This window comes from Mobula hypostoma, chromosome 1 (genome assembly GCF_963921235.1).
Source record: "Mobula hypostoma chromosome 1, sMobHyp1.1, whole genome shotgun sequence".
NCBI lineage: Eukaryota > Metazoa > Chordata > Chondrichthyes > Myliobatiformes > Myliobatidae > Mobula > Mobula hypostoma.
This window is the reverse complement of record NC_086097.1, coordinates 219,997,434-220,015,439: the sequence shown is the minus strand read 5'-3', so window position 1 is coordinate 220,015,439 and position 18,006 is coordinate 219,997,434. Positions and strand designations below refer to the sequence as shown.

Below are 18,006 nucleotides of genomic sequence, written 5' to 3'. Positions count from 1 at the left end.
AACCTATCAACCACTGCTTAAGTATGCCCAATGACTTGGCCAGGACAGCTGTCTGTGGCAATAAATTCCATAGATTCACCACCCTGTGGCTAAAGAATTTTCCTTCATCTCTGTTTTAAGTATGAGCATTTTTGGGTTCCTTATCTAAGAAAAGATGTGCTAGCGTTGGAGAGGGTGGTGGATCTGTGGAATTCATTACCACAGATGGCTGTGCAGGCCAATTCATTGGGCATATTTAAGACAGTTGTTGATAGGTTCTTGATTCTGAAGCTGTGTCCTCTGGTCCTAGTCACCTACTATAGGAAACATCCTCTCCACTTTCACATTATCCAGGCCTTTCAATATTTGATAGGTTGCAATGCGATCTCCCCTCATTCTTCTGAACTCCAGTGAGTACAGGCCCAGATCTATCAAAATCTCCTCATGTATTAATCCTTTCATTCCTGGGATAATTCTCATGAACCTCCTCTGGACCCTCTCCAATGTTAGTATCTCTTTTCTTAGATAAGGGACATAAAACTGCTGACCATATACCAAGTGCAGTCTGACCATTGACTTATAAAGCCTCAGTATTACATCCTTGCTTTTGTATTCTGGTCCTGTTGAAATGAATGCTAACATTGCATTTGCTCTCCTTACCACCAACTCATCCTGCAAGTTAACCTTGAGGGAATCCTGCACGAGGACTCCCAAGTCTCTCTGCACCTCTGATTTTGATTTTTCTCCCCATCTAGAAAATAGTCCATGTCTTTATTCCTCCCGCCAAAGTGCATGACCATGCACTTCCCTATGTTCCCCATATTCAATCTGCAACTTCTTTGCCCATTTCCTCAATATATCTAACTCCCTCTGCAGAGACTCTGCTTCTTCAACACTACCTGTCCCTTCAACCTATCTTTGTATCATCACAAACCTGGACACTAAAGCCATCAATTCCTTCCTTTAAATCATTAACATGTGTCGTGAAAAGAAATGGTCCCAACACCAACTCCTGTGGCACGCCACTAATCACTGACAGCCAACTGGAAAAGGCCCACTTTATTCCCACCCTTTGCCTTCTGCTCATCAGCTAATTTTCTATCCATGCTAGTACCTTTCTTGTAAAAACATGAGCTCTTGTTATGCAGCCTCATGTGCCTTCTGAATATCTAAATAAAAAACGTCCGCTGACCCTCTCTGTCCATTTCCTCAAAAAGTTCCAAAAGATTTGTCAGGCAAGATTTTGCCTTTACAAAATCATACTGGCTTTGGCCTATTTTATAATGTGCTTCCAAGTATCCCAAAACCTGTTCCTTAATAATAACTCCAACATCTTCCCGACCAGTAAAGTCAGGCTAACCAGCCTATTATTTCCTTTCTTCTGCTTCCCTCTCTTTTCAAGAGTGGAGTGAAATTTACCATTTTTCTGTCCTCAGGATTAATTCCAGAATCTAGTGATTCTTGAAAGAGATTGCCTCCACAATCTCTTCAGTCACCACTTTCAGAACCCTGGGGTGTAGCTCATCTGGTCCAAGTGACTTATACACGTGGAGGATTTTTAGCTTCCCAAATACATTCTCCACATAATAGCAACAACACTCACTTCTGCCCCCGACACTCAGTTCTGCCCCCTGACACTCATACATCTAACATTCCACTAGTGTCTTCCACGGTGAAGACTGATGCAAAATACTGGTAAAGGAAGCCATTGAAATAAAGCTAGAGGAAAAGAACTTTAACAAAGATGAAGGTCTCACTCTAAGTAAGAACTGGAATTTGATTGTAAACAAGGTGGGAGACTGAAAACCTGATTGGGTGAAGACTAACCAATCAGGAGGGACAGACAATGGGGTTATAAATACCACCAGTCTAGACTTGCCCAGACATCATCCCTGAAGAAGATGGCAGAGTTTGTCATCAAAATGTCAGTTATAATCACAATCTGTACCCCTGGTAGCCCGAGAAGAGTTTATTCATCATATACACTGGGAAAGCTTTCGATCCTTTTTCTCCTTTCCATTACTAGTAACCACATTTCTGAGGCCTACCTGGGGGGCATCTCAGAATATTTTAACAATAAAGAAATGATACATAAATGCAACTTGGTAGTAGAGCAAGCCAGATCTGTCACTGATGTATTTGGTAATAAAGTTATAAATTTCCTAATACTTTTCAATTGTGAAAATTTAAAGGAAAATACAGATTAATATTTCAGTCAAAAGATTAGCTCTATTGGAAAAATATGACAGCATTTCACAAATAATGGCATCAGCAATAAGTTAAGCCTGGAATCTTTTTTGAAAGGCAGGTAAATTTAAAATTCTCAGTGGTATATTGTAGAAAATAGAACAAATTATTGCCCTTGAAGATTATGGAATTCAAAAGCTTACTGATTTAATCAATGACATTTATGAGACTGGAATAATACCAGAAGAGATGAAAAAATCAGTATTTATCACTCTTCTTAAGAAACCTGGAGCAATAGAATGTGAATTACATAGGACCATAAGTTTAATGAGTCATATCACCAAGATACTTCCAAGAATTTTGATGACAAGGGCTAAAAGTAAGATACAAGCTGAAATAGGTAAAGAACAATGTGGTTTTATGAAAGACAAAGGTACAAGAAATGCAATATTGATGTTAAGGATACTATCAGAATGAGCTATTCAAGTGCAAAAAGATTTGTTTTATCAACTACACAAAAGCATTTGATAACGTGAAGCACAATAAGTTATTTGAAATATCACAGAAAACTCTAAATCTAGATTCAAAAGACCTCTGCCTAATCAGAAATCTGTACTGGGAACGAACTGCCGCTGTAAGAATAGATGGAGAAGTGAGTCACTTTAGGAAAATCAAGAGAGGCATTAGACAAGGGTGTGTTTTCTCCCCTGATTTATTTAATGTGTACAGTGAAACAATATTACAAAAAATAAGAGACATCTTGGGAATCAAAGTTGGCGGTGAAAACATCAATAATTTCAGATATGCAGATGACACTGTGTTAATTGCAAGTACGGAGGAAGAACTACAAAACTTAATCGATATAATTGTTGAAGACATAAAACGGGGAAGACATAAAACAAGTACAGAACTTTTGCTACTAAGGAAGCTGGGTGACATCAGATGGCAGATGCGACATGGACATCAAAAGAGGAATAGGGATGGCAAAAGACACCTTTACGAGAGTGAAGAGTATGCTGACCAATACTAAACTAGGCATGACAACTCGCCTCAGAGTACTGAAATGTTACGTTTATCCAGTTATGTTATATGGCTCAGAATGTTGGACAATATCTAGTAACATGAGGAAATGAATTGTAGCAGCAGAGATGTGGTTTTTGAGGAGGATGCAAAGAATATCATGGATGAAACGAATATCTAACGAGGGTGTCGTATACAGAGCAAACACAAAAAGAGAAATAATGTGTGAGATCATGAAAAGGCAACGTAACTTCATTGGACATGTGATTGGGAAAGAGGAGTTAGAATGGATGGTAATTATGGGGAAGATTGAAGGAAAGAAAGCAAGAGGAAGACAAAGACAAATGATGATGGAGACAGCAGCCAGAGAACTGGAAATGAATGCCAATGAATTGATCCACTTGACCTGAAACAGGAGTGTGTGGGCCATGGCAGTCAAAGCTCAATCTGGGCATGGCACCTGATGATGATGATGATATTGTAGAAACCTTTAAGGTGAACAGTGTATTGTTAGATTGAAAATGTTCAGGAGCTCCATTTCTAATGAATAAATGTATTTGTCTTGTCTGTTAGTTAAACTAAATTACGTTTCTGTGAGGAAATGTGTAAGTTAAAACGATCTACAGAATTATTTAGAGAATGACAGTAAGAACAAGGAACTGTTAAAGAGGGGTGTTAATTACCAAACAGGATCTCGTCCATCCTGTGAATACACCAAGGTTTAGGTAATGAGGTTAGGTAGTTTATAAATGCTTTATATGAACTTAAAAGAGTATCTGTGAAGCTGTTAAACTTGCTTCACTCATACACTACACTTTAGAAATGATGCGTAGTTCTCTATATGTGAATAATTTATAAATTGGTGCTCTGATTTAATTGCAGGTGTGGTCATTGTTCCCAGTGCTGGTGTTGGCATTATCCTTGGGGGCTACATTATTAAAAAGCTCAAGCTTGGCGCGCGAGAATCAGCTAAACTTGCGATGATCTGTAGTGGGGTTTCTTTGCTGTGCTTCTCCACACTCTTTATTGTTGGCTGTGAAAGCATTAATCTCGGAGGCATTAATATACCCTACACCACAGGGTAAGAAATATCTTACTTTACATTTTGGACTTTTTGTGATTGCCAAGTTCTGTCTGTAATAATGTTTGAGAGTAAAATTGATAAAAAAAAAGAGAATGCTAACAGTAAATTGGCAGCTGTTTGTTTATTGGTCCTGGTATCCTTTATGTCAGTTTTAAAGTGAAAAAATAATTGGGCACAGTGGAAAATAAGAGTCATTTGTGGTTTCAAACAACTAGCAAAATCTATTTCCTTCTCATTGACCAAAACAAGTCACATAGTTCTGGTTATGCAGCAGGAAGTACGTGAAGAGTTCTGGTAATATTGATGGATTCAAGTGAAACTGCGGTTGTGGTCAATTTGTATTAAAAGCAGATATGTGCCAGTGATACTAAAACTGATTCTGGTGTGATTCAGAGTAGTGTACAAGGTTTTCCTTCATGGTTCGTTCATAATCATTGGATTAAAGATAAGAACATCAGGCTAATTAACTGGCATCAGCTGATGGTGGACATCAAACTTGATAAATGTTTAATCCCTCATTAAAGTTCAAAGTACATTTATTATCTAAGTATGGATATATTATACAACCTAACAGGCAGTCATGAAACAAGGAAACCCCCAAAAATCCATTTAAAAAAAGACTGTCGAACACCCAATGTGCAGAGAGGAAACAAGCACATCATGCAGACAGGGTGCTTCAGTCCCAACCAAACACAGAGTTCAGTCAAATTGGTACACTCTGGTGCCTGGACCTTGCCGCCTTGATACGGCCTTCAGCACAGCGTTAAAACGATCGAACCTCTTGGTGATGGGTTCGAGGCTCGCCCTGCCTCGGTTCTGCCACATCGAGTTGCCTTCATGTCCAAAGGAAAGTTACAGGCTATTACTTACCATGATCATTTGCCAGGAAAAATGTGATTAACAATGTATTTAGTTGCTATCCTTGTTTTGTTAGCCACCAGCCAGAAATCGCTGAGGGTCACCAGTGCCATCTTGAACCAGAAGTTGATTTCCAGCCCCTTTTCCTTAAAAAAAAATAGAAGCTATTTACTGGCTTGATCTATTTATAAATATGGACAGATATAAACAAAGGTTTACTTCCTGTTATGGGACATATAGGGCAACTTAATTCTTAAATATCTTTATCTTTATAAACAGCAAGGTTAACGACCCACAAATGACCCTGGTGTGATATTTTTCACTTTCTAGTATCAGAATTGGAATCAGGTTTACTATCACTGGCCTAAGTTGTTGAAGTGAAGTTTTATGGCAGTGAAACAGTTCAAGACATAAAAATTACTATGCTATAATAAGTAAATAAATAGTGATAAAGGGAACAATGAGTTATTGCTCATGGACTGTTAGAAATCTGATGGTGACTGTGGAAAAAGCTAGTCCTAAAATGTTGAGTGTGGGTTTTTAGGCTCTTGTACCTCCTTTCCATTGTTAGTAATGAGAAAAGGGCATGCCCTTATGGTGAGAAGCCTTAATGATGGATGCTGCCTTCTTGAGGCACTGTCTCTTAAAGATGTCTTGGAGACATACCTTTTCCAGCTTGGATTTCAGAGCTATTCAAAACTATTTACCGCCAATACTCTGTGCTCAGCAAAGTACTCTAGCTCCTTGTCAAATGGTGAAGACCAGAAGGTCAGGATCATTGTAAGAGGCTATTTTAATACATGCCAAGAAGCATGCGTGTAGGCAGAATACACTTAAGAGGGGAATCGGAAGGGCATAGAGAGGGAATGGGATAAATCTGGCAAACATGTTTAAAGAAAATCCCAAGAGGTTCTGTTGCTATACTAAAGTAAGAGGGGACCTAGGAGAGAATAGGTCCCCTTAGAGAAGAACAGAGACACCTACGTTAAGTCTCGAGCCACAGGAAATGACTGAGATTTTTAAAAAAATTATCCTCTGAGTTTACTGAGCAGAAAATCATGGTTGCTCAAGAGATAATGGAAACAAGTGGAGATGTTTTGGAAAACATTTGTATTACAGGTGGAGGTACTTGTAACTTTACAGTGCATTAAGGCAGATAAATCACCAGAGCCTGACCAAATGGACTTTATGAATAGAGGCTACAGAAGGAATTTTGTAGGCCCTTGCTAATGTTGTTTCATTGCTTAAGAAGGGTAGCAAGGACAAGCCAGAGAACTCCAGGCACACCAGTCAAACACCAGTGATGGAAAATGCTAGAGGGCATTCTGAGGAACAGGTTATACCAGCATTTGAGAGTGTGATGAGCAGGATTTAACATGGCTTTGTCTGGAAAGTCATGCTTGATGAATTCTTTAGAGTTCTTTGAAGAAGAAACCAGAAGGATATATGAGGGCAGGGTGGTGAATTTTTTTCTATTTAGAACTTAGCTAGACCTTCAATAATGTCCTGCTGGCCTGGAAGGTTAGGTCCCATAGGATCCAGGGAGAACTTGTTGGGTGCATTCAGCATTGGCTTGGAGGTAGGAAGCAGAGGGTGGTGGTTGAAGATTATTTCTTAGAATGATGACCATTGGTATACTGCAGGGATTGGTGTTAAGACCCTTGTTATTCATTATTTATACAAATGATTTGAAAGCGACTATTTATTTGGATAAATATATATATTTTTAGCCACATTCCCTGGTCACTGCCACAATCAATCTCTGATAAAAAGGATTCAAACTCTGAGAATTAACCATCTCCCAGTGGCCAGCCAACTTAATTCCCCTTCCCATTCCCACACTGACACATCGGTCCTCAGCCTCTCCACTGTTCATTTGAGGCTAGATGCAGATTAGAGGAACAATACCTCAACATTCTCCAACCTTACAGCATAAACAATGATTCCTCTAATTTCCACTAACCACTGTCCCTTTCCTCCCACTGGTACCCTTCCCTACCTCCTTGTCTTTATTATCTCCTATCAGAATGCATTTTCTTCAGGCCTTTTTCACTTTCACCTATTGGCTCCCAATCTCATGCAGCATTCCCACACTCCTTCCTCCCTCAACTGCGAATCATGCCTTTCAGCTGGATCCAACTGCACCCATCAGCAGCTCTCTATTCCTTTCCCCACACCTATCTCCCCTGAATATTTTCAGTCCTGATGAAGGATTTCAACCTGAATTTTCAACTGTGGATTGCTGCCTGACCTGCTAAGTTCCTTTGGCTCCTTTGTGTCTTGTTCCGAGAAGCCCGTGCCTTACCTTTTTCTTTATTGTTAAGGGTTATTAAAAATTTAGTATTGATCAGTGACTCTGCTAGAGGAGTAATCTTTCCTTATTCACTTTCAGATCTGTTCATAAATTTAAATACCAAATCGCCATGGTGGTGTGAAAGCCAAAAGAAACCTCACATTAGTAGTATGGGGAAAACTTGAAAAATGTAAATTATTGGAATATACTTAGCTGAAAATTACTTTATTATTTCCCTAATTTAGAGTCATAGAGTTATATAATACTACTGCACAGAAAGAAGGCCCTTCAGCCCATCCAGTCAATGTTGATCTATACCTGGCCCATATCAATCCAAACCCCTTCTGTCCAAACTTTTCTTAAATGTTGAAATTTGATCTCATATCCGCCACTTCCATTGGCAGCTCGTTCTACACTCGTATCACCCTCTGAACGAGAAGTTTCCCCTCAGATTCCCCTTGGATATTTCACCTTTCTCCCTAAAACTATGACCTCTAGTCTCTACCAACCTGAGGGGAAAAGTCTGCAAGCATTCATCAGTATTTATTGATTATTGAGCTATCTTCCAGCAACCCTCATGTAGATTCACTTGGAGATCAGTTATGTCTGCCTAAACCTTTCCAGCCTCACTGGAAAAGAATAATAGTTGATTGTTTTAAAGCAATGTTTAAGAATGATGATTAGGCAAGCTCGGGGGTCTATGGTAGAAGAATTAAGGCAGAAGCTGCTCTTTTTGTTTCCTTTCCAGCCCTTCACTTACAATGACGCACAGAAATCTAACCGGCGACTGCAACGTTAACTGTGGATGCAGAATCCATGATTATGAACCTGTCTGTGGATCAGATGGGATAACATACTTCAGTCCTTGTCTGGCTGGTTGCTCAGTCCTCGTCAATGAAAGCACAAGGGTGAGTATCGAGTTTGTTAGTTTTTCTCCTGAAGCAATGAAAGACTAAGGTTTACACACACAAAATGCTGGAGGAACTTAGTACTCAGGCAGCAGCCATGGGGAGGGATAAACAGTCGACAGTTCAAGCTGAGATCCTTCATCAGGACTGGAAAGGAAGGGTGAAGGTACCAGAGTAAGAAGGTGTGTGTGTGTGTGGGGGGGGGGGTGCAGAGGAGTGAAAGCTAGAATGTGCTAGGTGAAGCCAGGGGGTTGGGGGAGAGGATGAAGTAAGAAGCTGGGAGGGTATTGGTGGAAATGGTGAAGGGCTGGAGAAGAAAGAATCTGACTGGAGAGGAGAGTAGACCATGGGAGAAAGAGAAGGAGGATGGGTACCAAGGGGAAGTGATAGGCAGTTGAGCAGAAGAGGTAAAGCGGGGGCCAAGTGGGAAATTGACCGAGGGAAGGGGAAGGGGGAAAGTTACCGGAAGTGGGAGAAATTGATGTTCGTGCCATCAGGTTGGAGGATACCTAGATGGAATATGAGGGGTTGCTCCTCCAACCTATGAGTGGCCTCATTGTGGCAGAAGAGGAGACCAGGGACTGACCTTTCAGAATGGGAATGGGGATTGGAATAAAAATTTACTTCTGGGAAATCCTGCTTTTTGCAAATGGAGCGAAGGTACTCAACAAATCAGTCCCCAGTCTACATTGGGTCTCACCATTGTGGAGGAGCTACATCGGGAGCATTGGATATGGTAGGTGACCTCATCAGGTTCACAGGTGAAGTATTGCCTCACCTGGAAGGACTGTCTGGGGTCCTGAATGGATGGCTATAGTACTTCTTATGCTTACAGGGATAAGTGCCAGGAGGGAGATTAGTGAAGAGGGATGAATGGACAAGGGTATCATGGAGGGAACGACCTTTGTGGAAAGCAGAGAGTGGCAGAGGTAAATATGTGTTTGGTTGTAGGGTACCATTGAAGAAAGAGGATGTTGCAGAGGCTGATGAGGTGGTATGTAGGTGAGGACGAGTGGAACTTCATTCTTGTTAAGGTAGTGGAAACATAGGGTGAACGTGGATGTCTGGGAAATGGAGGACATGTGCGTGAGGGTAGAGGAAGGGAAACCCAGTTTTCTGAAGAAGAAGGACATCTCTAATGTCTTGGAAAGAACAGCATCATCCCGGGAATTGATGCAGTGTAGATGAAGGAACTGAGAAAAGGGAATGGCATTTTTACAGGAGACAGGATGGGAAGACTTATAGTCAAGATAGCTGTGGGAATTGGTAAGGTTTATAACAGGTATTGATAGATGGTTTGTCTCCAGACATGGAGATGGAGAGATCAAGAAAGGGGAGAGAGGTGTCAGAAATGGACCAAGTGAATTTAAGGGCTGGGTGGAGGTTGGGGAGAAAATTGATGAAATTGATGAGCTCAGCGTGGATGCATGAAGCAGCACCAATGCAGTCGCCAGTGTAGTGCAGAAAGAGTTGGAAGCATTACCAGGGAAGGGTTGGAACATGGACTGTTCCATGTAGTTAATGAAAAGGCAGTCAAAGCTGGGAGCCATGCGGGTGCCCATGGCTACATCTTGAGTCTGGAGAAAGTGGGATACTGAAACAGGAATTGTTGAGTGTGAGGACCATTACCATCAGATGCAGGAGTGTGACGGTGGAAGGGAATTGGTTGGGTCTGTTGTCAAGAGAGAGTTTTAAGGCCTTCTTGATGGAAGATAGAAGTGTATAGGGACTGGGCCTCCATGGTGAAAATGAGGCAATCAGGGCCAAAGAATGGAAAGTTGAGGAGATTGAGAGCATGTGAAGTGTCACATATGTAGCTGGGAAGGGAGACAGAAACAAGGAGGATAAAATGGAATCAAGGTAAGCAGACACGTTCAGTGGGGGAAAAGCAGGCAGAAACAATGGGCCTACCTGGACAATCAGGTGTGTGGATCTTGGGTAGGAGATACAGTGGGTTGAATGGCCTGTTGCTGTTCTATGAGAAAGAGATGAGTAGTATGGGGTAAGGAAACTGTGAAGTTGGTGGCAGTGGATGAAAGATTTCCGGAGTTGATGAGGTTTCGAAGGTTCAAAGGTCCAATTTAAAGTCAGAGAAATATATACAATATACATCCTGAAATGTTTTTTCTTCGCAAAACATCCACGAAAACAGAGAAGTGCCTCAAAGAACGAACGACAGTTAAACATGAGAACCTCAAAGTCCCCCCTCCAGCTCCCCCTTCCCACTCATAAGCAGCAGCGAGCAACAATCCCCCTTCCCCCCACTGGCAAAACAAAGAGCACACCCGCTACCGAGCATAAGCGTGAGCTAAGTGATAGCAAAGACACAGACCTTGCAATTACCCCAAAGACAATTGCAATTCATCTGGCATTCAGCAGCCCACAGGTTCTCTCTCTCCCTGGTTTGTGATGATGGCAGAGGCCATATCTTGATGGTCCTGAGTGGGGTCCTTTACAAAGGGTAAGTAAGAGGAGATGTCTGAGAGTTGCCACTTGACCTCATTAAGGTAGAGGTCAGTTCGCCGGACTACAACAGCACCCCCTTTGTCTGTGGGTGTGATGCTGAGGATGGGATTGCTGCAGAGAGAGTGCAGTGCGGTGCGTTCAGAAGGGATACGGTTTGCAGAGAAGGGAGTGCTGAAGTTGAGCTGGGTTGATGTCTCATCGCAATTTTAGATGAAAGGATCCAGAATAGGCAGAAAACCAGAGTGGGTTATCCAAGAAGAGGAGAAGCTTGCTAAAGAAGTGGGCTCAGAGATGGTGGTGATGGAGTAAGAACTCGGCATTGTGGCAGGCATGAAAATAACTGAGGCGCAGGTGAAGGGGAACATGCTGTTGCTGAGGACAGAACATTCAGGTCGGGGGGGGTGGTGATGGTGAAGACATGGCAGGGATTAGAGCTGGGATCAAAGGGGGGAAGGGAGTTGGAAGCATCAAAGGAGATGGGAGAGTTGGGATCTTCAGGAAAGGTAGGGTGGGAGAATCCAAGAGGATATGGGGAAGCCCTGAGAGACCTAGGGATAGGGGGAGGGAAGGAGGGCCCAGAGACCCAGTAGCAGTGAGAAATGAATTGGCCTGGTGTTGGAGCTGGAGGCCAGGTAATTGGTAGTTTGATGGCACCAGTGGTCATGGGACCAGAAATGGCAATGGTAGGATACCCAGTCTGGAGCTATCTGGAATCCTTGGAGCCAGAATTGGCGACAGTGGTATCCATGGTCTGGAGACATGGAATCTTAATCTGGGAAGACTAAGATTCCCATATGAGCAGCAGACCCATGCATTTAAGAAAAACAGTTGGGGTAATGTTGACCTGTTGCGTTTTCAATTGAGCAATGATAAAAATGATTATCACTGAGATTCTTCTGCTCATTGGCATCAGCTGATTGAATTCCCATTTTGCCAAATGTCAATGAAACAATGAAGTTCTATGTTCTGAATCATGCTCCCCTTATTAAATTTTTAAAAAATTAAGACAATTTATTGGTCAAATCTGTTCGTAAATGTGGATAGAAGTAAACACAATTTTGCTACAAAATTTAGTGCAAATAAACAAGTATCAATGATTCACAGACACTTGATGCCTCATTATATTTTCTATTTTTGCTCTAAGTAATGGTGGGCTGTGAAGGAGGTCGCTGCAGATTTCAGGCAATTGTATACATGAAACATCCTCTCCACATCCACTCTATGGTACCCCAGTTGCCCTAAAATAAAGCCGCTTCACCTTAAAGACATTACAGTTGCAGAGTGTCAGTACATCACCCATCCAGAGCAAACCCTAAGCCTTGTCTGATTCCCCAAAGGCCATATATCAGTGAACAGTAATGATCTTTCAAGAATCAACAGAGTCTGGAATAGATCCATAGGACTAGAAGATAACAAATTTCACTCCATTCTTGACGAAAGGAGGGAGGCGAAGAAAGAAAATTGTGGGCCAGTTAGCCTGATCCAAGTGGTTGGGAAGATATTGAAGTCTATTATAAAGGGTGAGGTTTCGAAATACTTGGTGTTCCATCATAAAGTAGGCCAATCTCTGCACGGTTTATTTAAGGTGGAATCTTGCCTAACATATTTGTTAGAATTCTTTGAGGAAGTAACAGGCTGGATAGACAAAGGAGAGTCTGTTGATGTTGTTTACATGGATTTTCAGAAGGCGTTTGACCAGGTGTCACAGATGAGGCTGATTAACAAGATAAGAGCCCACGGTGCTACAGAAAAGATACTGGCTTGATACTAACATGACTAAAATAATCAGAAGATCGAAGAGCTAAATAACTGCATACATATGGCATTCCAGCACTGCAGGATCCAACACTGGGTGACTGGCTGGAGGCAGAGTTGGAATAAAGGGGGCCTTTTCTGGTTGGCTGCTAGTGACCTGTGGTATTCAGCAGGGGTTGGTAATGGGACTTCTTCTTTTCACATTTTATGGCAATAATTTGAATGTTTGCAGACTCTACAAAGATGCGTGGAGAGACAGGTAGTGTTGAGGAAGCATGAAGTCTGCAAAAGGATTTCGACAGGTTGGAAGAATGGGCAAAGAAGTGGCAGATGGAATATAGTTCAGGGAAGTGTAGAGTTGTGCACCTTGGTAGAAGGAATAAAGGTGTAGATAATTTTCTATGCAGGGAGAAAATTCAAAAGTTAGAGGTGCAAAGGAACTTGTGAGACCTTGTGCAGGATTCCCTAAAGTTTGACTTACAAGTTGAGCTGGTGGTAAGGAAGGCAAATACAATGTTAACATTCATTTCAAAGGCACTAGAATATAAGAGCAAAGGTGTAATGCTGTGGCTTTATAAGGCATTGAGTAGACCGTGTTTGGAGTATTATGAGCAATTTTGGGCGCCTTTCCTAAGAAAAGATGTGCTGGCAACAGAGAGGGTCTAGAGGAGGTTCACAGGAATAATAACAGAAATGAAAGGGTTAATGTATGAGGAGCGTTTGATGGCTCTAGGCCTGTACTCGCTAGAGCTTAAAAGGATAAGATGTGATCTAATCAAATCCTGTCAAATATTGAAAAGCCTAGGTAGATTGGATATGGAAAAGATGTTTTGTATAGTGGATGACTCTAGGACTAGGGAGGACAGCCTCAGGATAGACGAATGTCCATTTAGAACAGAGATGAGGAAGAATTTATTTAGCCAGTGGGTGGTGAATCTGTGTAATTCATTGCCATGGACAGCTGTGGAAGTCAAGTCATTGAGTAATTGAAAGCAAAATTTGATAGGTTCTTGATTAGTCAGGGTGTCAAAGGTTATGGGGAGAAGGCAGGAGAATGGGATTGAGAGGGATAATCAATCAGCCATGGTGGAATGGTGAAGCAGTCTCAATGGGCTAAATGGCCTAAATTTACTACTATGTCTTGTGGTTTTATGGTCTCAATAGATATGCTGTCTGGTCACCATGCTATAGGAATTATGAGATCAACATAAACAAGAGACCCAGCACAGATCCCTTTGTCACACATTTGGTCACAAGCCTCCAATCTGAAAAACAGCTTTTCACTACCACCGTCTGAGCCCCTACCTGAATCCAATTTTCTATCCATTTGTCTAGCTCCAGCCCAGCTGATCATGAGGGACCTTGTCAAAGTCCATGATAAACCTGTTGGTTTTATAGAGGTTGTGGTAAAGTATTGTAATTTATAGTTCAAGTAGGAATGTGTGAGCATCTAATAAAATTTGAATCTGATGAGAGTCAGCATGTCCAACAAGCAATTTTGATTTTTAGAAGTACCATTTTTGTGGAGTTCTAGGATGCCTTCATTGAATTCCACATGACAGCTGTTGACTAAAAAAAAATCTCATAGAAAATGCAGTTGATCAGCAGTTTTATTAAGCAGCAAAAAAAATCCTTTTTCCAATTGAAAAGTCAATGCTAGTATCCTACGAAAATCTGTGCTGGGACTTTAGCTCTTTGGTATATTTATTCAAACGTTGAATAAAAGACTTGGTGATATATTATTTATAAACGTTGATGACAATAATGGTGATCAAACTGAATGGCAGAATAGCTGGATGGATAGAATGACTTACTTCTGTTTAATGTGTTTAAATCACTAATGGACACCTTGAAGATGTCTACTTTCAGATCTTGGAACTAATAATTCCCTAGTGAGGTATTGTTTTAATAATTGGCTGTCAAATCTATGTATCTGTTGTGAAAGAGTTATCTTTTTCAGTACAAACGGTCATTAGATGATAGGACAGAGAACAATAAAGCATGGGAACAAGCTCTTTGGCGCACACCCTTGTGTGAAACCAGCTAAAAATTAAATCAGAAAACCCCGAAAACTAATTCGTCCTACCTACGCAATGTCCATATCCCTCCATCTTCTTCATAGTCATGTGCCTATCTAAATGTCTCTTAAGATCTTCTAATGTATTTGCTTCTACCACTTTACCAGGCAGCGCATTCAAGGCATCCACCACTCTCTGAGTAAAAAAAAACGTACCCCTCATATCCCCTTTGGACCTACCCCCTCTCACCTTCAATGCATGCCCTCTGGTATTAGACATTTCTACCTTGGGGGAGAAAAGATATCAATGCCTGCCATTATCTTATAAACCCCTATCAGATCTCCCATCAGCATCCACAGATCTAAAGAAAACAATCAAAGTTTGTCCAGCCTTTCATGATAGTATGTGACCGCAAAACCAGGCAGCATCTTGGTAAACCTCTTCTGCACCCTCTCCAAAGCTTCAACATCCTTCCTATAGTGGGGTGACCAGAAATGTCTGCAATGCTCCTGATTTGGCCTAACCAGAGTTCTATATAGTTGTAACATAATCTTTTGACTTTTGAACTCAATGCCTTGACTAACAAGAGCAAGTGTTCCATAAGCCTTCTTAACCATCATGTTGACCTGTGTAGCCCCCTCCATGGAACTATGAACTTGAATCCCAAGATCTCTCTTGCCCTTAACAGTGTACACCCTACCAAGGTGCAACACCTCACATTTATCTGGGTTAAACGCCATCTGCTATTTCTCTGCCCATTTCCACAACTGATCAATATTGTGATGTATTTTAAAATCTGTTGACATTGCAAGGTAGAAATCTGAAGGACACTAGTTTTAGCTCATAGATCCAGTATACAAGAAAAGTAACTACTAACTTAAGTAATGAAATGGGGAATAACTGATATCATAATGTAAATTATATTATATTGGTTAATAGCTATTCTCTATTTCTATAGCACTTGCGAATATGCTGTTATAGAGAATAGCTATTAACTGATATAATATAGAAGTGATTTTCCTTTGATAGTGGCTGTTTGGTTTTACAGTAAAAATGACAAACGCTGTTATTATTTCCTTCAAGTATGGAGTGTGGCGGTTTTGTAGGACAGGAATTACATTATAATATAGTTCTATCTTACCATTATTCCTTCACACATTAACTAACTCAGACTTTTTGCAGTGACTAAAGCAAGCTTTAGTTAATTTTTGGCAGTACCTCTTTCTGAAGAACAATAATGCCTTTTTTCCCCCCCACAGATGAGGAACTATACTGACTGTGCCTGTGTTCAAAGTCGGCAAGTGATAACCCCGCCTACAGCAGGGCAAAGGAATCAGCTCCGTTTGGTCATTGTGAAAACGTATCTGAATGAGAATGGATATGCAGTGTCTGGCAAGTGTGAGCGGACATGCAATACCCTGATCCCTTTTCTAGTATTTCTCTTCATCGTCACGTTAATTACAGCTTGTGCACAGCCATCAGTAATCATAGTGACACTCAGGTAAGAGCACCCCGTTGCTAAAACTCTTGTTAATGATGCTTTGACTTTGCTGGTGTAACGTCACTGGAAGTGGTAAGGAAACTTCATGCTAATGTTGTGAAGTGGTGGGGCTCATAGGAGAGACAGAAGTGAAGAAGTGTTTTAGTCCTTAAATCCCAGCCATCATGGTGTGGGGTCCTCTTGAAAGAACAGGCCATCTTACTCTCCCCATCACTGTGTCTTTGTATGCAAGGCTGACATATCAATTCATGCTGTATGATGGCTAATTTTTGAATAGTAACTAAGCTAACCACAACAGTGTTCATGTTTTTTAAAGCATGTCCTTAAAACTATTTTATGAACTTCTTTAACAGTGTTGTTGGTTCCTTTCCGAATGGTACCGTATTAATTATAACCAAACAGTGTTTTACAAAATAAATATGGAAGCAAAGACATACTTGTAGATATTTCAATCAACCAGTCTCAAAAGCCATTTATACTGTTTTAACTTATTCCTCTATCAGCAGAGCCCACAGTGAATTTCATAAGAATCAGATGTGATGGACATACCTGCTTTCTAGATGATGATGTGGAGGACAGAAATAAAATGTTGAATTATTTAGAACATAGAACATAGAGATGTACAGCACATTACAGGCCTGCAATGTTGTGCTGACCATGTAACCTACTCTAGAAACTGCCTAGAATTTCCCTACTGCATAGCCCTCTATTTTTTTATGCTCAGTGTACCTATCTAAGAATCTTTTAAAAGACCCTATTGTATCCACATCTACCACCATCACTGGCAGTGTATTCCATGCACCCACTACTCTCTGTTGGAAAAAACTTACCCCTGATATCCCCTCTGTACCTACTTCCAAATACCTTAAAACTATGGACCTCCATGTTAACCATTTCAGCCCTGGGTAAAAGCCTCTGGCTATCCACACAATCAATGCTTCTCAACATCTTCTACACCTCCATCAGGTCACCTCTCATCCTCTATCACTCCAAGGAGAAAAGGCCAAGTTCGCTCAACTTATTCTCATAAGGCACACTCTCCAATCCAGCCAACATCTTTGTAAATCTCCTCTGCACATTTTCTATAGTCTCCACATCCTGGTGACCAGAACTGAACACAATACTCCAGCTGGAGTCTAACTGAGGTCTTCTAGAGCTGTAACATTACCTCATGGCTCTTGAATTCGATCCCATGGTTGATGAAGGCCAACACATCATATGCCTTCTTAACAACACTGCCAACCTGTGCAGAGCTTTGAGTGTACTATGGACAAGGACCCCAACATCGCTCTGATCCGCCAAGAGTCTTACATTAATATTATATTTCATCTTCAAACTTGACCTACCAAAATGAATTACTTCACACTTAACTGGGTTGAACTCCATCTGCCACTTCTTAGCCCAGTTCTGCATCCTATCGCTGTCCCATTGTAAACACTGACAACACTCCAAACTATCCACAACACCCCCAACTTTTGTGTCATCAGCAAATTTACTAACGTAGCCTTCTACTTCTTCATCCATGTCATTTATAAAAATTACAAAGAGGAGGTGTCGCAAAACAGATCCCTGCAGAACACCATTTTTCCCCGACCTCCATGCAGAATACAAACCATCTATAGTCACCTTTTAAAACTCAAACAACAGGAATTCTGCAGATGCTGGAAATTCAAGCAACACACATCAAAGTTGCTGGTGAACGCAGCAGGCCAGGCAGCATCTCTAGGAAGAGGTACAGTCGACATTTCAGGCCGAGACCCTTCATCAGTCCTGACAAAGGGTCTCGGCCTGAAACGTCAACTGTACCTCTTCCTAGAAATGCTGCCTGGCCTGCTGCGTTCACCAGCAACTTTGATGTGTGTTGCTATAGTCACCTTTTGCCTTCTATGGGCAAGCCAATTCTGGTTCCACAAATCAAGGTCTCCTTGGATCCCATG

At 41.3% G+C, this 18,006-nt stretch overlaps 2 protein-coding genes across 9 annotated transcripts in view; one reads left to right on the top strand and one right to left on the bottom strand.

The window, feature by feature from the left end:
* The window catches only part of LOC134355164 (solute carrier organic anion transporter family member 5A1), a 220,422-nt gene that overhangs the window by 182,701 nt on the left and 19,715 nt on the right, over positions 1 to 18,006 (top strand). For all 3 annotated transcript variants that reach the window (XR_010019969.1, XM_063064955.1, XM_063064944.1), the window contains 3 exons: positions 4,069 to 4,267; positions 8,170 to 8,329; positions 15,828 to 16,069. Coding sequence is in view for 2 of the 3 variants with exons in the window: in XM_063064955.1 (XP_062921025.1) it covers positions 4,069 to 4,267; positions 8,170 to 8,329; positions 15,828 to 16,069 (601 nt within the window). In the remaining variant the exon portion in view is untranslated. The remainder of the gene's footprint in view (positions 1 to 4,068; positions 4,268 to 8,169; positions 8,330 to 15,827; positions 16,070 to 18,006) is intronic.
* The window catches only part of sulf1 (sulfatase 1), a 383,460-nt gene continuing 370,580 nt past the window's right edge, over positions 5,127 to 18,006 (bottom strand). For all 6 annotated transcript variants that reach the window (XM_063064855.1, XM_063064868.1, XM_063064861.1 and 3 more), the window contains one exon: positions 5,127 to 5,274. In XM_063064855.1, coding sequence (XP_062920925.1) covers positions 5,229 to 5,274 — 46 coding nt within the window. In that variant the 3' untranslated portion in view covers positions 5,127 to 5,228. The remainder of the gene's footprint in view (positions 5,275 to 18,006) is intronic.